General features: G+C 45.1%; 1 protein-coding gene across 1 annotated transcript; it reads right to left on the bottom strand.

Annotated features, from left to right (window-relative positions):
- On the bottom strand, positions 1 to 26,189 carry LOC308483160 (uncharacterized protein; the record flags this gene model as incomplete). Its single annotated transcript, XM_081016744.1, has 8 exons — positions 1 to 487; positions 1,034 to 1,171; positions 1,921 to 2,100; positions 4,817 to 4,972; positions 12,943 to 13,077; positions 13,817 to 13,996; positions 15,412 to 15,567; positions 26,093 to 26,189. The coding sequence occupies 8 exons, from the start codon at positions 26,187 to 26,189 to the stop codon at positions 279 to 281; spliced, it is 1,251 nt and encodes a 416-aa protein (XP_080872870.1). The 3' UTR covers positions 1 to 278.
- Positions 26,190 to 27,056: the final 867 nt, after the last annotated feature.

Raw genomic sequence — 27,056 nt, forward strand, 5'->3', positions numbered from 1 at the left:
AAAGGGGGGGAAATAATGAAGATGATATGTTTTGATAATTTGTTATGTTGAAATTCTTAATAAAAATTATTTTTTTAAAAAAGAGACTGGTCACTGACTTGGAGCCCTAACTCCCCTCCTTCCTTCCTGCTACACAACACAGCCCTTCCAAACCCAAGTGCAGGTTCCAGCAATTCAGGTGCTCCCAAAGCCCCTTTCTCAGCCCCATATCCTGAGGACAGTGGCCCCTAATGCTGCCAGGAGAGGGCGGGCCCTTGGAAACCTGACCCATGCTGATCTTAAGACAGGTTTGGTGTGCTCCTCACACCATCATTGGTTGGGTGGATTATCTTGAATGACAAGCCATCATCCTTCCAATTGCATTTGCTGCCGGAGCAGCAAGGCCCTGACTCGCTGGTGATATTTATAGGGCCGAAGGATTGGCTCTTTATAACATCGCAGGCTGAGCACTGGCAGGTCCTGAGAATCATGGGCACGGAGCTGTATCCTGTTGTGGAAGAGAAGGGAGGACAAGAAAGTCACAACATGTTAGGTATGGGGGGATGTTGGCCCACTTCTCCCAGCATGCACTGAGACACCACAGGGAATCATGAGGAACTTGGAGCCTGAGGGGCAACCCACACTTAGGGGTGAAAAAGCAGCCTGTTTTGCCTTAGAGTGGCAACTAGCCAGATGTTTGACCAAGAATCAATCACACTCAGCCCATCATTTGGAAAACAAGACTTTAGAGCTGTCTTTAGAGCTAGCATATAGACATTCTGTTTTGGCAACTGTAACCTTGGTTTAAGAAGCCATTTGGCACCTAGATTATATATCTGAGTTTCTAACACTGGTGGGCAGATGAAATCATTTGGACCTTATTCCATAGCCAAGTCACTATCTTCACCAACCAGCACTTCCTTGATTTAAATCACAAACACACCCTTTAAATAATGTATTTAGAAGGGAAGCAGGGCACAATATGGTAAAATTAGAGGAGGTCAGAAGTGGAGCAATTTAAGGCTGTGAAAGAAATTCCCTAGGGTGAACTCACCTCCTCCATCTAGTGCAATAGTAATGTTCATGCTGCCTTGGTAACACTGGTCATAGTCTTTGCTGCATTCCATAGTCTCCTTGATGTTTCCACTGGCGCCCCAACCAAAGCCCGAGTAACACTGGTTGGAGCCAGTGCCTAGAGTAAGAAATCAAAATGAAGAGCAAGGGGTCTGTAGTGGGTGTGGATCAAAAAAAGGTCACTCCCCTTTGTAGGAGTCTCCCCCTTTTTTCTGTCTCTTAAACAATGATAGGGTGACTATTTTGGTTTACTTTGCATATCAAAGTGAAGCTACTTAAATTGACCTTTTCAAAGCAATGGGTATATTAATCGTACTCAGGGTAAACCCACCAAAATGAACCAGCATGTGTTTATGTGGATGCATTAAGCGAGGTATTACCCTTCAAAATTCACACTTTCCTGAATTTTGTGAGGCAGTTCTCCAACTTATAGGTGTGTGCAATTTTTGCACATATTAGGAGCTGATGCCCCTGCTTTCTCTACTTGACAAACCCTCCAGACCCTTTGCCAAACCCCACACCTGATCAGGTCCTTTACCCCCCACTCACCCCTCGCCTATCCCCCCAGCTCATACAACCTCTGCAGTGCACCCTATATTCCCATTCCCCTCACAGCTCCCTCCAAATCTTTCCCCATGCTCTCACCGCTAAATTGCACCCTAAAGCACACAGCCTTTTCTCATTTCTTGAGAAGCGGGGTTACCTTTTCTATAGCACGTGAGCCCAAGATTTGGGGAACAGGGCCGCTTGCCTTAGAAATCTCCAAAATTGAATTCTTCAAGCCTCCTTATTGACAACCACCCGGCCAACAAGTGAAACTGTGAGTTCTCACTTTCCTCTCAGGTGGCACTCAACCCCCCCCAATACCTCCATCCTCGATAGGGGTGTTGGGAACTTCCCTCGTTTTCGCATTGCAAAGGTCACCAAAACAGTAGCTCTGGTTGAACTGGATGGCAAAGTGTCGGTCACCAGAGTTGATTGGTTTTGTTCCATCCACAAGGTCCTTGCTGGCACAGCCTTTGTGACTCATTATCAAAACTTCTTTATCTAAAATGAGGGGGGTGGGAAGAGATGTATATATACAAACAATAGAACGATGCAGTGGCAGGGTGTTCCAAAGACTTTCCTTGACAATTTTTCCTCTGGGTGTCATTTATACATGATTTGGCGGGCTTAGGGTTGCCATATTTCAAAAACTTAAAACCTGGACAAAAATGGTTTTTGTTTGTTTCTAGGTTTTTGGCCAAAGTTGTTGATGTCTGAACATTTCAGCAATTTCGGCCCAAACACTGTTTCCGATGGCCAAATCCTGGGAATGTCTGGAAAATTCTGGACATATGGCAACTCTTTACAGGGGGAGGGGGCTGCTAAAGCCTCCTGATTCCCCCCCCTCTGGTTCATGTCTACCTTAGTGCCATGGGTGAGGGTGATTTTGTTCATGTGAGTGGCCCTAGAAAGTGCTGACAGTTTTCCCCACTTCCCACTTCTTCCTGTTTCTTTGTCGCACATTTCCTGGCAGCTGTTTTACTTCAAAAGCCTTATATAGCTGGGTTCCCATAGGATGGTAGCCTGCATTCTAGCCATGCAAAATCCAGAGCTTTTCTACACCCTCATATCTCCAAATCCTCCACTGAGGCAAGTAAGATGCATATTGTATTTTTAGCATGCAGTCCAGCCTGGCAAAAGATCACAAGGAAGGACCGGAGCCAGAATGGCATTTGCCATTTGTCATGGAAAGAAGATGCTGTACCAACTTAGGAAGAGTGGCTGCAAGTAAGTTCATTAGTAGGTTTAACTTAAATCAGCAGTTAAAAATATTACTAAGATAAATGGAAGAATAACTTTAAAATGGAGTAAAGTGGAACACACAGTGTTAAAGCTAAAGTAGAAAAGGAACCACAAAAGGGGATGGGGGAAATAAAATATGTATTTGGAAGGTGTGTATTTGTAATCTTGTAAAAACTGAAAATAAAGTTTATATATATAAAAAGAACACAATGAAAGTCTACACCTGCCTCCCTTGCCCTTTTCTTTCATTTGTGCCACAAGGAGATAAAAGGTTTCTGCTTTCATATCTGAAATAGCCATAGTTCTCTGCAATGTCAATACCCAGGGAACTGTGGTTTGTTCTAATAAACTAGGACAATGTATTCAACCAGTGTGCCCTGGCACCCTGAGGTGCCTTAAATGTTGGTCAGGGATGCCGCGGGCAACACTGGGATCTGTCCGTCTTTCTTTCCTCCCCTCTCTCCTCTGATGCCCTCTTGCTGCTCTGCCTCCCAAAGGTTTGCACATCTGTTTGTTGCAACAGCTCTCGCTAAAAGCTCCCCCGGTGAATGGCGCCATTGTTGGGCTGGCCAGAGGGTCTAGTTGCCAGGAGCTGAGGTGGCTTCAGAGTAAGTAAGCAAGCAAGTGGGTGGGGTAGCCCAGCTGGCCAGTCCACCAGCCCTTGCTGTTGGGAATGGACAGACTAGTGGGAGGCCAGACAGCCAGGCACCACACTGGCCTTTCTTGTGTTTGCTGTGTGCAAAGCTTGCCTGGGAGCTGAGTGCCCATTGCTGTCACTGCCACCTCCCAAGGTAAGGTGCTGGCCTATGTTCAACTTTGGCCAGTCTCTGTTGAGCCACTAAGGCTGGGGATATCCCCTTCCCAGGCCCCTGTGGGGCAGTGTGAGGAGGAACCTCTCTTTGGAGTGAGAGGGAGCAACTCAGAGACCAGTGGCTACCAGGAGGACTCCCAAGGAGAGGGGAGAGGGGAGGAGGCTGAGGGAATACTCCACATGGAAGGTGTTCACTAAAAGGGTGAGAAACTGCTACCTCTGCAGACAAAGGATAACATAACTGGCTCCTGAGTCCCACAGTTAATTGGCTCAGCACAGGCAAGTTGCAGAAAAAAATGTACAGTGGTACCTCTAGATACAAACTTAATTCATTCTGGAGGTCCGTTCTTAACCTGAAACTGTTCTTAACTAAAGGTGTGCTTTTGCTCATGGGGCCTCTTGCTGCTGCTGCGCCGCGGGCACATGATTTCCGTTCTCATCCTGGGGCAAAGTTCTCAACTCGAGGTAACTCTTCCAGGGTAGTGGAGTTTGTAACCTGAAGCGTTTGTAACCAGAGGCGTTTGTAACTCGAGGTACCACTGTACTTGTTCAACAGGGAGCCGTGGACTCAAAAAGGTTTAAAACCTATGAACTAGGATATCAAACTGAAAGAACAAGACAAGATTTATAAACTGTCAGAAGGTTGCTCTTGTAACACTATACTGGTGGCAAGAATCTATGCCCCTCCAGATTTCATAGAATTGTAGATATGGATAGGACCACAAGTGTCATCTAGTCCAATGCCAGATGTTGGATTCCACTCACATCAGCCCCAGCCAGCGTGACCAATGTTTAGGGGTGGTAGGAGTTGAGATCCAACCAAATCTGGAGGGGCCAGAGGTCCCCTGTCTCTGCACTAACCTCTGGCTTAGTGTTACATCTGAACTGGGTCTGTGTCAACTCTCAGAAACAGCTAGGTATTCTTTTTATTAAAAAAAATTAAAAAATGGAGGGCAGGGGTTTGGAAAAAAAATCTGCAAATATAAAATAAAATGAATCAAAACATATTTTAAATACCTCAATTCTGAATGCATGCATGCAAAACATCATTTCAGGCCCCAGGTAATCCCACTGGGAATTTTATGGGTTGTAAGCAATTTCATGCTTTTCCTCTCTCAAAAATCTAGCAGCCACACAGGATTCATCTGACAGACCAGCACTTACCTATAGAGAATATAAGTTGTGCATCTGTGCAAACGTTCTGAGCACTGGAGCAGTTGGTAATACCGCTTACTGGGGAGCCATTTGATGTTTTGTTGCCATTGTTTGGAGTCATAAGATGGACGGTGTTGGAGCTATGACACTTCAAGGCAGAAATTCCTGAAAAGAAATGTGGGGAGAAAGGTTAGGAGATCCTGGTGAAATTATTAGCAATGTCTTTCTGCCTTGAAATCATCAGGGACCAAAAATTGGTTTCCCCCTTTTGAAGTGAAAACAGAAATTCTTAGGAGGCAGAAATTTGTGTCAAATGTCTGTTCTGAACCGCTGGCCCAAAGGAGGGACCTGAGTGAGTGGTTTGATGCATAGATACCAAAGAAGGATGTAAAAAATGCTATAATGGGCAGCCCTAGGGCTTTATTAAATCATAGAGGTGGATGGCACAACGAGGGGCATCTAGTCCAATGCCAATTGTTGGATTTCAACTCACACCAACACCAGTCAGATGTAAACTTACAAAACAGAACAATGACAACCAAATCATAGTCATTACCCAACCCCCAGGCAGCCTATTCCTCTTTTAAAGCCATCCAGGTGGGTTGCCATCCCTGTCTCCTGTGGGAGGGAGTTCCATAGTTTAACTTTGCACTGTGTGAAGAAGATATTTCTTTTAGCTGCCCTGAATCTGCCAACTTTCAGTCCACAATATCTATTGCTTTGAGAGGGAGAGTGAAATGTTTCTCTAACCACTTTCTTCACGCCACGCATAATTATTGAGCATCTATCATGTGAACTCTTTCTCCTATTTTCTCTAAACTAAAACATCCCTAATGCTGCAAACTGTCCTCATAGACAAGTCATTCCATTCTGAAACATTTCCATTTACCTTGGAATTCCTTCTTGTTTCTCCGTGCAAATCTAGTTGACTCCCACCCAACCACCCAGATCTGCAACTGGAGGACATCCCAATAGCAATAACTGGTACCTAAAATAAGAAAGGTCATCGCCAGCAGTCCTTGCAGCACAACTGTTGCAGCTCTCCATCTCAACGCGACACCCTCCATGGTCTGAAGCCGAGAGGCCCTCTGAGCCAAAGAACCAGTTTCCTGATGAGTCGTGGAGGAAAAGCAGTCAAAGATCAGAGAGAGTTGGGCTGTTTGGTTATATATATATATCAAGCACAAATGTGCTCAGTAGAGATTGGCTGGAGGGACTTCCTGAAAGACAACAGCAGTTCTGGTGATGGCAGGATTACGCAAAGAAGAAGGAAGCCTATACAAACAGTAAACAGCAACAGATGTGGATTCTGGCAATAAGGTAAAGGTAAACGGTTAAGTCCAGTGAAAGGTGACTATGGGGTGGGGCACTATTTGAGGTATGGGAGAGAATGAAAGAGAGAATTATAGAAAGAACACCATGGTGGACCTCTCAAAAAGAGGCAACCTCGACACACACACACACACACACACACACACACACACATATATATATATATATATATATATATATATATATATATATATATATAAAATAAGAATTGCCTGGCCAATTTATAGAGATTTAGTAGAAGGAATGAATAAAAATATCAGATTAAAAGAATATGAAGAACTCAAAATATTGGGAATAAATTGGTTAGAATATTTCCAATTTAAGGCTACATAGGAGAAAGATATAAAAACTAGGGGATTTGGGAATGAAATATCAACATTAGAAAGAGGTTTTACAAAATAATCAAAAAACACTCTAAAATGTATAGATTATTAGATAAAGTCCTCCCAGATCAAGAAGTCAATGGAGAGAATATGCTAAAGTGGGAACAGGATTTAGGATATACAATTGATTCTGAAGATTGGAAAAAGTTTTTTTGGGGGAAATATAAATTTCACGGCTTGCTATTCATTAAGAGAGAATGAAGATGCACCACAGATGGTATATGGCACCACACAGACTGGCAAATATGAATAGATCGAATAGTAATAAATGCTGGAGATGTAATAGAATGAAAGGCACTCTATACCATATGTGGTGGACATGTCCAGAGATCAAAATTTTTTGGGAGATGATCCATGAAGAGATTAAAAAAATGATAAAAGTATCATATATCAAAAGGGCAGAAGCATATTTACTTGGAATCTTGAGTAAGGATATCCCCAAAGACAAAATTAACATCTCTCTGTGTGCAACAACAGCAGCGAGAACGTTGGTAGCCAGCCATTGGAAAGGAAATTATATCCCAACAAAAGGGGAATGGTTGAGTAAACTATATGAGTACCTGGAGTTAGGCAAAATTGAAGGATTTAATAAGGCATAAATCCAAAAATTTAATTCAGAAACAATGGGAATGCTTAAATGAATATTTATATAAGCAGGGCTCAAATATGAAAGTTTGGTTGTGCTTAGACTAACCTTGTGAAGAATATAGAGAACATAAAGATTTGACCGATTATGAAAGAACCTAAGGAAGGGAAATGATTGAAGAACAGTTGTAAAAGTGAGCTAGATAACTAAGAGACGTGAGGTGAATGCGGTGGAAATCTTTTATAATATTTGAAATAGGATTTATATATTGTAATGTTTGAAGCATGGATTTGGTAATATTATTGGTTGTGAAAAGTATTTTTTTCCTTTTCTTTTGTCTTTTGTCTTTTTTTTAGTTTGCATTTTGGAAAACATGTATATAAATGTGTTTACAGTGTTATGTATTGTTCTTTGTTTCTCTTTCTTTTTTCCTTTTCTTTTCTTGTAAGATTCAATAAAAATAAAAATAAAAATAAAAAAGGTAAATGACCCCTGGACGGTTAAGTCCAGTAGAAGGTGACTATGGGGTGCAGCGCTCATCTCACTTTCAGGCTGAGGGAGTTTGTCCACAGACAGCTTTCCGGGTCATGTGGCCAAGATGACTCAACCACTTCGGGCACAACAGGACATTGTGACGGAAGCCTGAGTGCATGCAAATGGCGTTTACCTCCCCAACCCAACAGTGCCTATCTATCTACTTAAACTGACGTGCTTTCAAACTGCTAGGTTCAATATTGCAGATTCTGGCAACATGGAGCCCCAAGCTAGTACAAAATTTGGCACCTCCTAGCAATGGCAAACCTGCTGCACTGGTACAAAGCGAGACAGGCCCTTTCTTGCTCTCCCCAGCCTCTTTTCCCATCCAATCTTCCTCTCCTCTTTCCCAGCCTGATGTTTCCCTCCCTGGCAAAAAGAAATTAAAAATCACCAAGACAGTTATATCCCTTAAGATGTTTGAAGATGGCTCCTCTCAATATATATATATAAAATAAACAAATTGTCCAGTAGCACCTTAGAGACAAACTAAGTTTGTTCTTGGTTTTTGGCATGCACACAAAAGCTTATGCCAAGAACAAACTTAGTTGGTCTCTAAGGTGCTGCTGGACAATTTATTATTATTTTTTCAATATATTTTGATTTTGTCTCCTCTTTTCCAGGCTAAACATACCCAGCTCCTTCAACTATTCCTCATAAGGCTTGTTTTCTAGAACCTCCTGGTCCCCCCCAACTTAATGATTCTATGATTCTGTATATTATTTATTTATTGCATATTATTTATTTGTTGCATTTATTTACTGCTTTTTTTCTCCAAGGAGCAGAAGGTGGCATACAGGGTTCCCCCTCACCCATTTAATCCACACAACAGCCCTGTGAGGTAGGTTGGACTGAGAGGCAGGGCCAAGGCCACCCAGTGAGTTTCATGGCTGAGTTGGGGGTTTGAACCCCAATCTCTCAGATCCAAGTCCTCCTCTCTAACCACTACACCACACTGCTTCTACTTGAAGCCATTGGAAGTGGGGTTGGGAGCATCAATAATGCCAGCTACGTTAGAAAAGGCTGCACAGACTGTAGACCGGCAGATACAGTGGTGGTCTGGATGAGTGCCGATAAATTGAGACTGTCAAGACAGAGGCCCTATGGGTAGGTGGTTCTAAAATTTGAGAATATAGGAGCCTGCTCTGGAGAAGGTTGCCCTCCCCATGATGAAACAGGTGTGCAGTCTGGCAATGTTCCTGGAACCAAAGGCAAATGGAAAATTTCCAAGAAATCTTTAAAAGTTTCCTGTTTCTCTGGTGTTCCCTGAAGGCATGGCACCGTTCATACAGCTCTCAGACGTGAGCAAAGTTTGAGTGGGTTTCTGAACCCAGCTTGCTTCACTTCATTTCTTCAAAACAATCAACCCAGGAACTTGCCCAACAGCCTGATGTTTCGAAAGCAAGACTGCAGCCCCCAAGGCATATTTCAACACCCCCTTCCCATCTTACATGGTGTCAAATTTCTGTGCATTGATCGGGGAATGTAAATCCTTCTTCTTATTCCCAGCAGCATTTGCTCGAAACTGTCTTTTCCTGTCACCTCACACCCGGTTCCCCTGGCAACCTTCCAAACCCCCAGTCTCCATTCACACATCAGGGCAGGGGGGAAGGGCGGTTCTCTTGCATTGCCACTGGCCCTCTAGAGCCCCCTTTTCTTCCTTAATGGCCCTAGCTTGGCCAGGTCATTTTGCATAGGCTAGTCCTGGAATTCCTCTACAGCTTCTATTCTTCCTTCATATCCCAAATAATCAACATCCAAACAGTTATTAATTTCTAGGGTTTAGGGGTCCCCCAAAATCTATAACAATATTATTATATTGAATATGTAGTTTCTGGGTTGTCTCCAATTCCATTCCTATAGAGCACGGGTGTCAAACACAAGGTCCGTGGGCCGAATCCGGCCTGCCAGACCTCGTCATGTGGCTCGTGTAACCGCCACCGGCCGCCAGCCTTCACCTTTTATTCTCGCTTTTTTGGGGGGGGGACACAAGAAAGTTTACATGGTGCGGCTCCCTACTCACCCCCCCCCCCGTCGCTTTTAAGGACGTGGCTGCTGCTTCAAACGTCCCCGCATCTCTCAACTTGCGCCTTCGTCGTCGGAGGCCGAAGCGAAGCGGGCAGCTGGCTTCTCTCTCCCGCTCACTGCTCAAAAAGTGGAAGGTCAGGTCTCTCCACGCCGCGGAGGGGGGAGTCTTTCTCCTCAGAGAAACTTTTTTATTCCAGCCTTGGATCTTCTCCGGGGATGCTGGATCCTCCCCGCCCGCCCCCCAAACTCCCCTTTTCTTCCAATCCTCAGCCACCTTGGAATCCCTCTTGGTGGGAGAGAAGCGTTTTTGGCTTCTGCGGAAGGTTTCCCTTGCTGCCGCCGCCACCACCAGCAGCAGCGGCAGCTTCGTCTGTCTGAAACGGCCGCTGTTTGGTTTAATAACACGATTTTGTTATGTCTGCTCAGCTCCGGCCAAGCGGATCCTTCTCTGCGAGCGGATCCATGTGCGTCCACGTTACATCGGGGGTTCCCACGGCCACGCTTCCCGTGTCTCGCCCTCCACCGAGGCGCGTCCCCTTGCAACATCTGAAATTATTTTCTCAGAAACGCCAACTTTGGGGCTCTTCTTTTCTTCTCTCCCTCTCTGCCCCCCCTCCGCTGCTCTCACGCTCTCCCCCCTTGCCAATCCCAGGATCTGATTAGATTTCCAATCACAACCCAGTGCGCAATCGGATTTCTGATTTCAGCCAGGAGCAAGCCAGCAATCCGGAGCACCCGCGTCTTCTCCTCACCAAACTCTCCGCGTTATTATATCCGTTCGCCTTGCCTCCAACTCCTCTGCATTCCCCCCCTCCCAGAATCGCACATCAAATGCAAAGAGATGCTGATGGTGGCGGCGGCGGCGAGCTTGGTGGTGGGAGGAGGAGAAAGCAGGGAGAGAGAGAAAATAAAATTCCCACCAGATGTTAAGAATCCATCATCATCATTTATTTATTTTTTAAGGAGAGTCCGCTCCCAGGGTGGGTGGCTTCGAAAGCCCCTCTCTCCTCGCACGTCCTGCTATTGCTTCCCGATCCTTCCCGGCGTGCAAACTTGCCCTGCGGGAGGCGTCCTCTTCTCCTCTGCGCTGGATTTCACCAGCCCTGGGCTTCCCTTCCTCTTCACTTCACCTCCCTCTCCATCTTTGCACAGCCAGCCTTTCCAGGACCGACGATGCCCGTGATCAAGTTGTTCTTTGGGAATATGGGGTGGCTGGTGGGGGGGGGTGAGTGGGAGAGAGAGAGAGGCACGCGCACACACTCCAAACACCCTTAAAATAAATGTAAAGTGGACCGTCCACATTATTACAAAAAACAGTAATAATTGAATGCAGTGACAATAATTTATGATAATAAAGAGTGGACACATAGTCCTACAGATACAACCGGCCCTTTGAGGGTGACCAAACTGCTGATGCGGCCCCTGATGAATTTGAGTTTGACACTCCTGCTATAGAGAGTAGTCCCATTGAAGTTAATGGGCATGGCTAACTTGGGTGCATTGATTTCAGTGGGTCTGTTCTGAGTAGCACTTAGTTGAGTATAGCTAGGGTTGTCATACGTCCGTCAGCAGTTGGCAGCCATGTCCTGGCAGAAATCGGAAACAAGTTTGGGAAAATCCGCATATATGGCAGCCCATGTCGGCAGTGCTGTTTTTGCCAATCATCCATAAGAATAGTTCAACAAGTTTAACAACTTTGGCCAAAATCAAAGCACAACAACTTTTCTCTCTGGATTTTCACTGTTTGAAATATGGCAACCCTAGCTATAGCCATTAATATTTTGCCATCGCAGTCGAAATCTGTAGGGTCCTGGGAATCAAAGATATTGCGTGGTTTTGCAAGGGAGAATCAGACCCCAAGGCGGTGGTTATCCAAAATAAAATTTTATTTTATAGATGTGAGCCATACATCCAATAGGTTGGGACAGGTCACTGCCTTGGAGCCCTCCCTCCCTCCCTCCCTCCCGCCCTTCTTCACAACACAGCCCTTCCAAACCCAAATTCAGGTTCCAGCAGTTTAGGTCTCCCAAACCCCCTTCCTCACCCCCATATCCCGAGCATGGTGGTTCCCAGGACTGCCAGGAAAGGGCAAAGTTGAAGACTGAGCCCTTGGAAACCTGACCCATAATGATCATAAGACAGGTATGGGTTGGTCATGCTCCTCACACCATGATTGACTATCTTGATTGCAAAGTCACTCTTCTTCCAATTGCAATTGCTGCCGGAGCAGCAAGGCCCTGACTCGCTGGTGATATTTATAGGGCCAAAGGATTGGCTCTTTATAACATCGCAGGATGAGCGCTGGCAGGTCCTGATGGTCATGGGAAAAGTGCTGGATCCTGTTGTGGGAAGGGAAGGAAGGACAAGAAAGACACAAAATGTTAGGTATGGGGGCATTGGCCCTCTTCTCTCAGCATGCATTGAGATGCCACGGGGAATCATGAAGAACATGGAGCCTGAGGGGTAACCCACACCCATGAGTTCTTAGGGGGCAGGGCCCCCTACACCTCTGAAAAAGCAGCCCATTTTGCCTGGGAGCGCAATTTTGAGGTGAAAAGTTTGTGGGTGTAAGTTAAAGGGGGACAAATTCTGACATTGCAAGTGGTTGGACTAGATGATCCTTGGATTCCCTTCCAACTCAACAATTCTATGTTCTATGATTCTATAATGTTTGGCTTTAAGAAGTATTTTAATTATTTATTTTAACTTTGTAAGATATTTTATTCTGTTTCTATTCTGCTATGCCATTTACCTTTTGTAATGGCTTTGGCCATACACATGAATAATATTCATATTGGTACATGTAAAGGAATCTCCATCAAAGGGCCCCAGTCACATCTGAACCTAGTAAGATGCATTTATTTCACTTAGAAACAGCTTGTCACATCCTATTTTTCAGTGTTCCCAAATTCTCAGAGCTGCTTGCTGCTGATTTATGATCATTATTATAATAAAAAGATGGTATTATTAAGACGCCACATCACCAAAAGGCCCCCTGCAATCAACAGATCACCCTAAAGTGGGAATAAATCTGCAGAGAATTGCTAAATCAGCTTCACCAACTTCATGGACTCAAATTCCCATCAGTGACTGCCAAGTTCTAGAGGGCACCAGGGCTGGCAAAGAAAGGGGTTTTCAAGTAAGACATAGGCAGCAGTGTTTGAATTTAGCCAGGTGCCAAGTTCTGATACCGGAAGTAAGCTCAGCTTGAGGGGAGGAGGTGTTTTTTGGGGGGGCAGGAGCTGTGGAAGAAATTTCCTAGGCAAACTCACCTCCTCTATCTGAAATAGTAATGTTCATGCTGCCTTCGTAACACCGGTCGTAGTCTTTGCCACATTTCGTAGTCTCCTGCATGAAACTAGTGGAGCTCCACCCAAAGCCTGTGTAACACTGGTTGGACCCAGTTACTGGAGTAAGAAATCAAAATGAAGAGCATGAGGTTGGGGGGGGGGGGCTGGATTGAAAAAGGTCACTCCCTTTTGTAGGAGTCTCCCCCTTTCCCTGTCTCTTAAATAATGATAGGGGGAGAATATTTCGGTTTGCTTTGCATATCAAAGTGAGCCTACTTAATTTGCCCTCTTCAAAGGATTGGTTATCTTAATCATACTCAGAGTAAACCCACCAAAATGAATTGGTATGCGTTTAGGTGGATGCGTAAAGCGAGGAGTTATACTTCAAAATCTGAATTTTCCAAGGCAATTTTCCAACTTAAAAATGGGTGCGAATCTTTGCACATATTGGGGGTTGTTGCCCTTGCTTTCTCCACTTGCCAAACCAGCCACACCCTTTGCCAAACCCCACACCTGAGCACGTCCCCTCCCTTTACCCCTCACTCACCCCTCCCCTACAGTGCACCTCATGTTTCCACTCCCCCCACAGCTCCCTCCAAACCTTTCTCTGTGCTCTCGCTGCTAAATTACACCCTAAATTACACCCTAAAGCACTCCATCTTGTACATTTCTTGAGAAGTGGGGTTACCTTTTCTTTGGCAAGTGAGCCCAAGAGTTGGGGAACAGGGCCGCTTGCCTTAGAAAGCTCCAAAATTGAATTTTTCAAGCCTTCCTATTGACAACCACCCGCCCAACAAGTGAAACTGTGAGATCACACTTTCTTCTCAGGTGACCCTTAAAAATAAATAAAAAATACCTTTGTCCTTAATAGGGGTCTTGGGAACTTCTCTCGTTTTCGCATTGCAAAGGTCACCAAAACAGTAGCTCTGGTCAAATTGGATGGCAAAGTGACGGTCACCAGAGGTGACTGATTTTGTTCCATCCACAAGGTCCTTGCTGGCGCAGCCTTTGTAGCTCATTATCAAAACATCTTTATCTAAAACGGCGGGGGGGGGGGAGAGATGTATAAATACAAACAATAGATTGATGCTGTGGCAGGTTGTTCCAAAGACCTTATCTTGGCAATTATTGCTCTGGGGGTGACTTATACATGCTTTGGCGGGGTTATTGTCATTGTTTAGTTGTTTAGTCATGTATTTCAAAATCTGAAAGTCCAGACACAAAAGATTTTTGTTTGTTTCTTTGTTTTTGCCAAAGTTTTACCCAAAGTTGTTGATGCCCAGACATTTCAGTGATTTCTGTTTCCAATGGCTGAATTCCAGGAATGTCTGGAAAATTTTGGATGTATGGGCAACTCTATACAGTGTGGGGTGGCTGCCAAAGCCCCCTGGCCTTTTTCCCCCTCTGGTTTTTTTCCCTCTGGTTCATGTCTAACTTGGTGCCATGGGTGGGTGGGTTTTTTATTCATGTGAGTGGCCCCAGAAAGTACAGAGAGTTCTTCCCACTTCCCACTTCTTCCTGTTTCCTTGTGACACACTTCCTGGCAGCTGTTTTACTTCAAAAGCTAGGTTGGAAACCAGCCCAAGTCTGTGGCCAAGCATCTGTGGGCCACCTGCCTGTGACAGAAGAGGCGGAAAGAATCCTGGATGGAGCAGTGGGTGTGGCTCTTGCCCTAGGACGCAGCCTGCATTCTAGCCATGCAAAATCCAGAGCTTTTCCACACCCTCCCATCTCCAAATCACCCACTGAGGCAAGTAAGATGCAGATCATATTTCAAGCATGCAGTCCAGAATATCTGAAAGGTTCTGGCATGCAAATAGTTGAAACTATTTCAACATTAGTTGAAACCTTTCAACATTAGTTGAAACCTTTGAACTAAGATATCAAAAAGAAATAACAAGCCAAGATTTATAAACCTGTGGAAGGTTGCTCTTGTAACACTACATTGGTGGCAGGAATCTATGCCCCTCCAGATTTCATAGACTTGTAGATATGGATGGGACCACATGTGTCATCTAGTCCAATGCCAGATGTTGGATTCCACTCACATCAGTCCCAGCCAGCATGGCTAATGGTTAGGGGTGGTAGGAGTTGAGATCCAACAGAATTTGGAGGGGTGAGAGGTCCCCTGTCTCTGCACTAACCTATGGCTTAGTCTTACATCTGAACTGGGTCTGTGTCAACTCTCAGAAACAGCTAGAGATGCTTTTTATTAAAAAAAGAAGAAGAAGAAAGAAATGGAGGCCAGGGGCTTGTACAAAGATCTGCAAATATAAAATAAAATGAATCAAAACATATTTTAAATACTTCAATACTGAATGCATTCAAAGTATCATTTCAGGCTTCAGGTAATCCCGCTGGGAAATTTAGGGGTTGTAAGTAATTTCATGCTTTTCCTCTCTCAAAAAATCTAGCAGCCACACAGGATCCATCTGACAGACCAGCACTTACCTATAGTTAATATAAGTTGTGCATCTGTGCAAACGTTCTCAGCACTGGAGCAGTTGATAATACCGCTTTTTGGGGAGCTATGAGATGAGGAGTTGCCCTTGTGTGGAGTGGTAAGATTGACGGTGTTGTAACTATGACACTTCAAGGCAGAAATTCCTGAAAGGAAGTGTGGGAAGAAAGGGCATGAGATCCTGGAGAAACTATTAGCAATGTCTTTCTGCCTTGAAATCATCAGGGACTAGAAATTGCCCCCCCCCCTTTTAACATGAAAGCAGAAGTTGTTTGGAGGCAGAAATTTGCACCAAGTGCCTGTTCTGAACCGCAGGCCCAAAGCAGGGGGCTGAGTGAGTGCTTTGATGAGTGGATACCACAGAAGGATTCAAAAATGTCAGAATGGCCAGTCCTAGAGATTTATTAAATCACGGGGTTGGATGAGACCAGTAGGGGCATCTAATCCAATGGCAGTTATTGGATTTCAACTCACACCAACACCAGTCAGATTTAACTTTCAAAACAGAACAATGACAACCAAATTATAGGCATTACACACACCCCAAAAGGCATTGTAGTTAACCTGAACTTATCCTAATACGGTATTTTAAAAAATGAAGAAGAATTTTTTAAAAACCAACAGCACAATTCAGATTTGAAAGCAAAGTATGAACCTAAAAAAGAAAGAAAGAAAAACAGGTGGAGGCAGGCAGCTCCATGGGAGAGTACTTCACAGTTCCTCGTCCCAATTATTTCTCCCTGGGTAAGTTTTCCCACAATTTTGAAAACACAACATTAGGCTGCTTAGCCATTGCCTCTCTTCCGAGTTCCAGCATATTGCAAGTCAAACCACATTCACTTTCTGGGAAAGCTTCTGGGTGACATGACTCTACCTTCTCCTTCCCTGACACAGCCCAAACCTTCTCCTTCTTGCAGACGGGGCTAAACTCACCTCAAAGACACACTCCTCTCCACCAGCAGTACCCAAAAGGTGACTTAAGCAAGTCATAGCACATTCACTTTCCGGGAAACCTCCTGTGTAGGATTGCAATATGTCCTCTTTTCCCAGGACATGTTCTCTTTTTTTCCTGGGCACATCCTCATTTTCAGGACTGAAATTTCTGCCTGGGAGGATTTCTAAAATTTGACTAAATGTCCTGGTTTTTGTTTGTTTGCTTGCTTGTTTACAAAAATCTAAGAAAAAAATCCTAGTGCATTAGACTCAGATCTAAGGCACCCGGCTAAGCTAGTCTGCAGCAGAGAATCACAACAGAGAAGCAGCTTAAACTAGCCAAATACTCTATCAATCCTTTTTTTTTTTTTTTTTTTAAAGCAATTTATTAAGTTTTACAATAAAAATAAACATGATAAACAATGTAACATTGATCTTAACATATTTTCACATTTTCTTTGGACTTCCTCACATCTCCCGCTCCCATTTTCATCGTTAAAACATTTTGTCAGCAATTTATCATCTTATTTAAATTCTTATATCCCTTCTATATTTCCTAATCTTATAATTCTCAGAAGAAGCTAAATTTCACAGTCTTACTTATTTTCTTAAAAACTTCTAAATTTAGTGGTGCTCAGTTATTTTGATCTAGCATCTTATTTAACATTCACTCAAATTGCAATACTTTTGTAAATAGTTCTTAAATTTCTTCCAGTCCTCCTCAATCCTCTCTTCTCCCAGGTCACGGATTCTGCCGGTCATTTCAGCCAGTTCCATGTAGTCTATCAGTTGTATCTGCCATTCTTCCAGTGTGGGTAGATCTTGAGTTTTCCAATGTTTTGCGAGAAGTATCCTTGCTGCTGTTGTTGCATACATAAAAAATGTCTGGTCCTTCTTTGCCACCCCTTGGCCGACAATACCCAAAAGGAAAGCCTCTGGTTTCTTAGTGAAGGTATATTTAAATACCTTTTTCAGTTCATTATAAATCATTTCCCAGAACGCCTTCACTTTAGGGCAAGTCCACCAGAGGTGGAAGAACGTTCCCTCGCACTCTTTGCATTTCCAACACTTATTATCAGACAGGTGGTAAATTTTAGCAAGTTTGACTGGGGTCATATACCATCTATAAATCATTTTCATTACATTTTCTTTCAGGGCGTTACATGCAGTAAATTTCAATCCATTACTCCACAACCTCTCCCAGTCCTCAAACATGATATTATGCCCAATGTCCTGTGCCCACCTTATCATAGCCGATTTAACCGTTTCGTCTTGTGTATTCCATTTCAACAGCAAGTTATACATCCTTGAAAGTACCTTAATCTTTGGTTCTAACAATTCTGTTTCTAATTTCGATTTCTCCACCTGGAACCCTAGTTTCTTATCATTTTTAAAAACTTCTTTAATCTGAGCGTAATGTAACCAATCTCGCACTTTGTCTTTCATTTTCTCCAGACTCTGCAATTTCCAATTGTCTCCATCCTTTTCTAGTATTTCCCAATATTTTGGCCATTTAGCCTCCATATTGGGTCTTTTTCGGGCCTTGGCTTCCAAAGGTGAAAGCCACCTTGGTGTTTTATTTTCCAGCAAGTCTTTATATTTTGTCCAGACATTAAACAATGATTTTCTGACAATATGGTTCTTAAAGGCCTTATTTGCTTTAACCTTGTCATACCATAAATATGCATGCCATCCAAAGGTATTGTTGAACCCTTCCAAATCTAACACATCAGTGTCTTCAAGAAGTAGCCAGTCTTTTAGCCAGCAGAACGCTGCGGCTTCATAATACAACTTTAAGTCTGGCAGGGCAAAGCCCCCTCTTTGTTTTGCATCGGTTAATATCTTAAACTTAATTCTGGGCTTTTTGCCCTGCCAGACAAACTTAGAAATGTCTCTCTGCCACTTCTGAAAGCACTCCGTTTTGTCCAAAACCTGAAGTGTTTGAAATAAGAACAACATCCTTGGCAATACATTCATCTTGATAGCAGCAATTCGGCCTAACAAAGAAAGTTTCAATTTTGACCAACTATCTAAGTCTCTCTTAATTTCTGTCCAACATTTTTCATAATTGTCCTTAAATAGACTTAGATTTTTTGCTGTTATGTTTACCCCTAGGTATTTTACTTTTTTAACCACATTAAGTTCCGTCTCATTCTGAAACCGTTCTGACTCTGTATTAGTCAAGTTTTTCCCCAAAACCTTAGTTTTCTGTTTATTTAATTTAAATCCAGCCACCCGACCAAAGTCATTAATCAATTGTAATACTCTTTTCGTACTGGGCTCTGGCTTCTGCAAGGTCAAAACCAGGTCATCTGCGAAAGCTTTTAATTTATATTGTTTCTGACCGACCTGAATTCCTTCCACCAACCGATCCCTTCTAATCATGTTCAATAGCACTTCCAGAACCGAAATAAATAACAAAGGGGAGATAGGGCAACCTTGTCGTGTCCCTTTTTCAATTTTAAACTCTTCTGTAACCACATTATTAACTATCAGTTTAGCTTTCTGTTCTGAATATATCGCCTCAATCCCATTCTCAAAACCCCGTCCCACTCCCATCTCTTTCAAATTTCCCATCATAAATTTCCAGGAGATATTGTCAAAGGCCTTCTCCGCATCTATAAAAATTAAAACTGCTTTTGTATTTATGTCTGTTTGCAAAAGTTCCAAAATGTCAATAATGTTCCTTGTATTAGCAAACAGATATCTTCCTGGGAGAAAGCCAGCCTGGTCCTTATGAATTACTTCATTTAAAACTTTCTTAAATCTATTTGCCAAAATGTCTGCAAATATTTTGTAATCCACATTTAAAAGAGAGATGGGACGGTAGTTCTTAAGTTGTGTCTTTTCAGCTTCCGACTTTGGTATTAATGTGATAAACGCTTCCTTCCACGACTCCGGTGCCCTCCTCCCCTCCATAATTTCATTGCTGACCTCCATCAAAGGTTGTATCAAATAGTCTTTCAATGTCTTATAGTACTTGGAGGTCAGCCCATCTGGTCCTGGAGATTTGCCAAGTTGCATGTTCTGGATAGCTTGTTCGATCTCCTGTCGTGTTATTTTAGAATTCAGGGTTGTCCTATTTTCTTGTGACAATTTAGATAGTCCGTTTTTTGCCAAAAATTGTTTAATCTCAACCTCATCTTGTGGCCCTTGGGTGTATAGTTTTTTGAAGTATCTCTGGAAACACTTTCTAATGTCCACTGGATTCTGGATGTTTTTTCCATCAACCTCTAAGTTTGTAACAGTATTTAATCTTTGTCTTCTCTTCAACTGCCAAGCTAGCAGTTTTCCACATTTATTCGCCGACTCAAACGTTTTTTGTTTCATTAATTTAACCTTCCATTCAATTTCCTGATTTATCAATTTAGAATATTGTGTTTGATAAAGTTTAATTTCTCTCAGAGTTGGCTGTGACTTCGGATTCACTCTTAATTTCTTCTCTAATTCTTTTATTTTATCCAAAATCTTATCTTTTTTCTCATTTTGTGTTCTTTTCTTCACTGCATTCTGTTGTATCAAGAATCCCCTCATTACAGCTTTGCTTGCGTCCCAGATTATTCTTTTTTCCACCATATTATTCATATTTATCTCAAAATAGTCCTTCAAAACTTTTTGGGCCTTCTTGGTAATTTCCTGATCTCTAAACAAATTGTCATTCATCTTCCATCTGAAGGATCCAGTTGGTAATAGTGTCATATCCATCTTTACTGCATTATGGTCGGAGCAGGTCTTTGGGCAGATTTCCACTTTTCTGACCTTAGGCGCCAGGCCTCTAGAAATCCATATTTGGTCGATTCTTGTCCAGGTCAGTTGGGCTTCAGAAAAGAATGTTCCCTCTCTTCCTAGTGGGTTCTTTGTCCTCCAAATGTCAATCAAATCCATATTGTCAATCATTTCAAAAAAGGTTTTAGGTAGTCTGCCGTCTTTTGTAACATTTTGACTTTGTGACTTGTCCATGTTAGTTGTTACGACCCCATTCATATCTCCCATCATTATGATGTTGTTGTAGTCTAGATAGTCCAGCATTGTCTCCTGCAGCTTCTTGTAAAATTCCGATTTCCCTTCATTAGGTGCATAAATTCCTAATATCAGCAGTTTCTCTCCTTGATATTGTATCTCAATAGCCAAAATTCTTCCATGTTCATCTTTAAACAGGAATTTAGGTGACAGGCTCTCTTTTGCATATATCACCACGCCTCTCTTCTTAACTTTGTCCGAAGATACAAATTCCTGGCCCAATCTTTTATTTATTAACACTTTTCTGTGGAGCCTCGTCACATGTGTTTCTTGTAAACAAATAATGTCCAATTGTTCTTTTTTTAATATATGAAATATTTTCTTCCTTTTTTCCGGAATGTTACAACCATTAATATTCCAGCTCAACAGTTGCAGAGACATCCTGAACTATCTGGTTATTTTTCAAGGGGTGGTATCTTCTCAGGGTCTTCAGGTTCCACAGATGCTGATGTTGGTACTGGCGTTGCCTCAGGCCCAGAAGGTAGTTCAATTCTTTTTTGAAGGTCCTCTCCGTATGTAGACAGAAATTTGTCTCTCTCTTCAAGTGTTCTCACTTTGACCTTTCTCCCTCTAAAGGTAAAAGATAGTCCTTGGGGAAATTCCCACCTGAATGGAATTGCGTTGCTCCTTAGTAGTTTAACAAGTTCAGAATAGGCGGCTCTAAGATCAAGCAGTAGTCTTGGGATATCTTTATAAATTTCAATTCTTCTATCCAACACCTCCAGTGATTTTACAAAGTGTAGTCCCAAAATCTTATCCCTTTCCTCCTTTGATCTCAATGTTATCAAACAGTCTCTGGGCCTCTCCTTCTTTATAAATCTTCCAAGTCTGAAAGCTGACACAATTTTAAAGTCCTTTTCTTCCAAGTTCCAGAACTTGGAGAATTCTTTGGTCAAAAACTCAGTTAGATGTCCTTCTTCTGCCTCTTGTAGTGATCTAATCCTTAAGTTAATCTCACGGTTTCGCAGTTCTATCATCGAGAGATAAATCTGGTGTTCCCCGACTTGTTTAGTGAGTGGTCTTACCTCTTGCTCTAAATTTTCAAATCTTTGTCTGGTGTCCTCAGTCAATTTCCGATTTTCTGCTGAGGCCTCCGTTAACTGTCCAATTGCCTGTGCATTCTGTACCACTTGTGTGGTTAATTTATTTAGACATTCTGTGTTTTTATCAATCTTTGCTGATTGGGCATCTGCTTTCTTGTCCAAAGCTTCCAATTTTTCAAAAATTTTGTCTAGTACAGAAACAGATGCTCCTGAGGCCATATCTTCCAGTTGTAACTGCTCTGCTTCGCCCTCTCCCTCCACTTCTGAGGGCAAAGTAGGCACAGATGATCTGCGTGTCTGTGAGGCTGAGGTTAGAGTTGTTAGGGTTGTTTGTTTAGCTCTCCCTCTTTTTCTTGTGCCACTCATTCCAACGTTATCTGTCAGTCAAGGTCACACTGAGTTGTTCCCATGGGAATGGAAAGGTCCAGAGCAAGCAAACAGCAAGGGAATCGAAAGTAAAAAGTGTATGTAAAATCACTGTTATAATCCAATCCTCTAGAGGGAGCTTAATCTGTCTTTCAGAGTCTAATTTAATGTCCAAGAACCTTCAAATACAAATGTTTAGCAGAGTTTATAAATGGTCACTTTGTTGCAGACAGTGCTTATTTATCTCCAAAAAGAATGTTTCAAATTTAAAAGGTCTCAATACCCTCAGATTGTTTCAAGTTCCAATATACAGTATCCAAATCTGCAGTACTGACAGCTCCCTTAGTACTCAGGCAGCTCCTGATTCTGGGTTTCACCTTCTAGTTTGTAATCCAATAAGAGGAGGAAAGTCAAGTGCAAATAGAAATCCCAAATCTTTAGCTTAAAGTCTTTACTTTAAGATGCAAGTTCAAATAGATGCTTAGATCTGTAAAACTTAGAGTCTCTTTCTTTCAGCCTCCACTCCTCCAGCTGATTGCTTTTTTTTCAAGTTCAATGGCTGCGGGAGACGGACTTCCTGCTTCCACGTCTCTCCGCTCTCAGCCAAGTTCAAGCCAATTTAAATTTCCCTTTTAAAGTCTCAAATTCAAGTGATTCAGTCTTTTACTCACAAGTTAGTTGCTTTTTCGTCCGGATCCGTAATTTAGCAGGAAAAGGGATCAGCGCTCACCGACAGTAGCAGCGCGGCTTCGCTCCTCAGGCTGTGAAACAGCTCACAGCGCCGCAACCCCCCTCCGTGCTCCGGAGCCCCTTACGGGGTTCCTTCTGCACTTGGAGGGTCGCTCTAGGCGCCCACCGAGCCTCAAGACCCCAGGCTCTTACCGCCTGGGGTTTTCCAGAGTGGGTCTCCGCTTCGCCGTAGCGGACGACCCGTTGCCTGGGGAGCCTCCTCTCCCGTTCAGAAGAGGACCGCCATTGCCGTTCGCGCCGCCCCCGGAAGTCCCAAATACTCTATCAATCCTTTCTCTGATCTAAAAGGATACTGGCTCAGCTACAAGATCTGGAAGGAGTCTGGGAGGGCAAGAGTTAATATACCCCTGTCCTTAATAAGAGTCCTTATGTACATGTTAAATGCAGGAATCTTTCACCCAACATGGGGCTCAAACCCATGATCCTGTGATTACCGTATTTTTCGCTCTATAGGACGCACTTTTTCCCCTCCAAAAATGAAGGGGAAATGTGTGTGCGTCCTATGGAGCGAATGCAGGCTTTCCCGGGCTTCCTGCAGCTCCGCGCCACCCTCCGGATCCCGGCGCGAAGCCGCGCGGGGCTCCGGAGGGTAGCGCGGAGCTGCCTGAGCTCCAGGGCTTCTTGCAGCTCCACGCCACCCTCCAGACCCCCGCGCGGGGCTCCGGAGGGTGGCGCGGAACTGCCTGCGCCCCAGGGCTTCCTGCAGCTCCGCGCCACCCTCCCGATCCCGGCGCGAAGCTGCGCGGGGCTCCGGAGGGTGGCGCGGAGCTGCCTGCGCTCCAGGGCTTCTTGCAGCTCCGCGCCACCCTCCAGACCCCCGCGCGAAGCCGCGCGGGGCTCCGGAGGGTGGCGCGGAGCTGCCTGCGCCCCAGGGCTTCCTGCAGCTCCGCGCCACCCTCCCGGTCCCGGCGCGAAGCCGCGCGGGGCTCCGGAGGGTGGCGCGGAGCTGCCTGCGCCCCAGGGCTTCCTGCAGCTCCGCGCCACCCTCCCGGTCCCGGCGCGAAGCCGCGCGGGGCTCCGGAGGGTGGCGCGGAGCTGCCTGCGCCCCAGGGCTTCCTGCAGCTCCGCGCCACCCTCCCGGTCCCGGCGCGAAGCCGCGCGGGGCTCCGGAGGGTGGCGCGGAGCTGCCTGCGCCCCAGGGCTTCCTGCAGCTCCGCGCCACCCTCCCGGTCCCGGCGCGAAGCCGCGCGGGGCTCCGGAGGGTGGCGCGGAGCTGCCTGCGCCCCAGGGCTTCCTGCAGCTCCGCGCCACCCTCCCGGTCCCGGCGCGAAGCCGCGCGGGGCTCCGGAGGGTGGCGCGGAGCTGCCTGCGCCCCAGGGCTTCCTGCAGCTCCGCGCCACCCTCCCGGTCCCGGCGCGAAGCCGCGCGGGGCTCCGGAGGGTGGCGCGGAGCTGCCTGCATTCCGAAGCCTGGTGCACACTGAAGAGCGCGCCCGGGCTTCGCGCACCTCTCCACAAGCCTGGGGAGACCGGCTCGGGTCCCTAGGCTTGCGGATAGCAGGCTGTTCTGGGGGCTAGGGTCGGGGGAAGCTCGGGCTTCCCCCGCGCCTGCCCCGTGCCTGGGGAGGGAATTTCTTTTTCTTTATTCCCCCCCCCCCAAAAAAAATTAGGTACCTTGAACGCACCTTGTTTTAGAGGGCGAGAACAAGAAAAAAAATTTTTTCCCTGTTCTCCCCCTCCTATGATCTGGTGCGTCCTATGGTCCGGTGCGTCCAATGGTGCGAAAAATACGGTAAGCCTCTCATGTTCTACCAGCTGAGCTATCCCAGCTCTTGAGAAGAGCCAGAGAAATCAACCTGAGAGGCAACCTATTCCTCTTTTAAAGCCATCCAGGTGGGCCCATCCCTGTCTCCTGTGGGAGGGAGTTCCATAGTTTAACTTTGCCCAGTGTGAAGAAGGTCTTTCTTTTATCTTTCCTGAATCTGCCAACTTTCAGTCTCAATGGGTGTCCACTAGTTCTAGTGCTTTGAGAGGGAGAGAGACACATAATTCTGGAGTATCTATCATGTGAACTCTCTCATATTTTCTCTAAACTAAAACATCCCAAGTAATGCAAACTTTCCTGACTGAAACTGCCTTGGTCGCACTGGTTGATGATCTCCGGCGGGCTAGGGACAAAGGTGAGAGCTGTTTCCTAGTTCTGCTGGATCTCTCAGCGGCGTTTGATACCATCGACCATAACATCCTTCTGGACCGTCTTGAGGGGCTGGGAGCTGGGGGCACTGTTATACAGTGGTTCCGCTCCTTCCTCCTGGGCCGTGTTCAGAAAGTGGTGGTGGGGGATGAGTGTTCAGACCCCTGGGCCCTCACTTGTGGGGTGCCTCAGGGTTCTGTCCTCTCCCCCATGCTTTTCAACATCTACATGAAGCCGCTGGGAGAGATCATCAGGGGATTTGGGCTGGGTGTTCATCAGTATGCGGATGATACCCAGCTCTACCTCTCTTTCAAATCAGAACCAGTGAAGGCAGTGAAGGTCCTGTGTGAGTGCCTGGAGGCGGTTGGAGGTTGGATGGCGGCTAACAGATTGAGGTTGAATCCTGACAAGACAGAAGTACTGTTTTGGGGGGACAGGAGGCGGGCAGGTGTGGAGGATTCCCTGGTCCTGAATGGGGTAACTGTGCCCCTGAAGGACCAGGTGCGCAGCCTGGGAGTCATTTTGGACTCACAGCTGTCCATGGAGGCACAGGTCAAATCTGTGTCCAGGGCAGCTGTTTACCAGCTCCATCTGGTACGCAGGCTGAGACCCTATCTGCCTGCAGACTGCCTCGCCAGAGTGGTGCATGCTCTGGTTATCTCCCGCTTGGATTACTGCAATGCGCTCTACGTGGGGCTACCTTTGAAGGTGACCCGGAAACTACAACTAATCCAGAACGCGGCAGCTAGACTGGTGACTGGGAGCGGCCGCAGAGACCACATAACACCGGTCTTGAAAGACCTACATTGGCTCCCAGTACGTTTCCGAGCACAATTCAAAGTGTTGGTGCTGACCTTTAAAGCCCTAAACGGCCTTGGTCCAGTATATCTGAAGGAGCGTCTCCACCCCCATCATTCTACCCGGACACTGAGGTCCAGCACCGAGGGCCTTCTGGCGGTTCCCTCACTGCGAGAAGCCAAGTTACAGGGAACCAGGCAGAGGGCCTTCTCGGTAGTGGTGCCTTCCCTGTGGAACACCCTCCCACCAGATGTCAAAGAGAACAACAACTACCAGGCTTTTAGAAGACATCTGAAGGCAGCCCTGTTTCGGGAAGCTTTTAATGTTTGATGTATTATAGTATTTTAATATTCTTTTGGAAGCCGCCCAGAGTGGCCGGGGAAGCCCAGCCAGATGGGCGGGGTATAAATAATAAATTATTATTATTATTATTATTATTATTATTATTATTATTATTATTCCTCACAGGACAGTCGCTCCATCCCCTTGCACAGTGTTGGTCGCCCCTTTCTGAACCTTTTCCATTTACCTTGGAATTCCTTCTTGTTTCTGTGTGCAATTCTAGTTGGCGCCCACCCAACCACTCATGTCTGCAACTCGAAGACATTCCAATAGGAATAACTGGTACCTGAAATAAGAAAGGTCATCCCCAGCAGTCCTTGCAGCACAACTGTTGCAGCTCTCCATCTCAACGCGACACCCTCCATGGTCCACTGTCCAACCATCTCGTCCTCTGTCGTCCCCTTCTCCTTGTGCCCTCCATCTTTCCCAACATCAGGGTCTTTTCCAGGGAGTCTTCTCTTCTCATGAGGTGGCCAAAGTATTGGAGCCTCAGCTTCACGATCTGTCCTTCCAATGAGCACTCAGGGCTGATTTCTTTAAGAATGGATACGTTTGATCTTCTTGCAGTCCATGGGACTCTCAAGAGTCTCAAGAGTTCCCATCTTACATGGGGTCAAATTTCAGTGCTGTGATCTGGCAATGTAATACAGTGGTACCTCGGGTTAAGAACTTAATTCGTTCTGGAGGTCTGTTCTTAACCTGAAACTGTTCTTAACCTGAAGCACCACTTCAGCTAATGGGGCCTCCTGCTGCCACCGCACCCCCGGAGCACGATTTCTGTTCTCATCCTGAAGCAAAGTTCTTAGCCCGAGGTACTATTTCTGGGTTAGCAGAGTCTGTTACCTGAAGCATATGTAACCTGAAGCATATGTAACCCGAGGTACCACTGTAAAATAATAGATACCTCTAAATATGATACAAAGTGTTATCCTTTAGTGGCTATAGCGCAGAGGGAGGCCTTGGAAAATCAATTTTCCCAGGGGCACCCCATGTTCTTAAAACAGAAACCCAGCCATAGGCAGTATAAAAGCCATAAGTGCCTTGCCTCCTGTATCTATGGAAATACCATTTCTAGGAGAAATCATAAGAACACAGGAAGCTGCCTTATCCTGAGTCAGAGTGTTGGTCTATCTAGCTCAGTAGAGGCAACAGTGACTGGCAGTGGATCTCCAGATTTTCAGGCAGGACTCTTCCCTAGTCCCACTGGAGGGGTCCTTGGGTACAGTTTGGCCCCACACACCTGCAAAATT

This window comes from Podarcis pityusensis (genome assembly GCF_964106645.2).
Source record: "Podarcis pityusensis genome assembly, chromosome: 8".
Lineage (NCBI taxonomy): Eukaryota > Metazoa > Chordata > Lepidosauria > Squamata > Lacertidae > Podarcis > Podarcis pityusensis.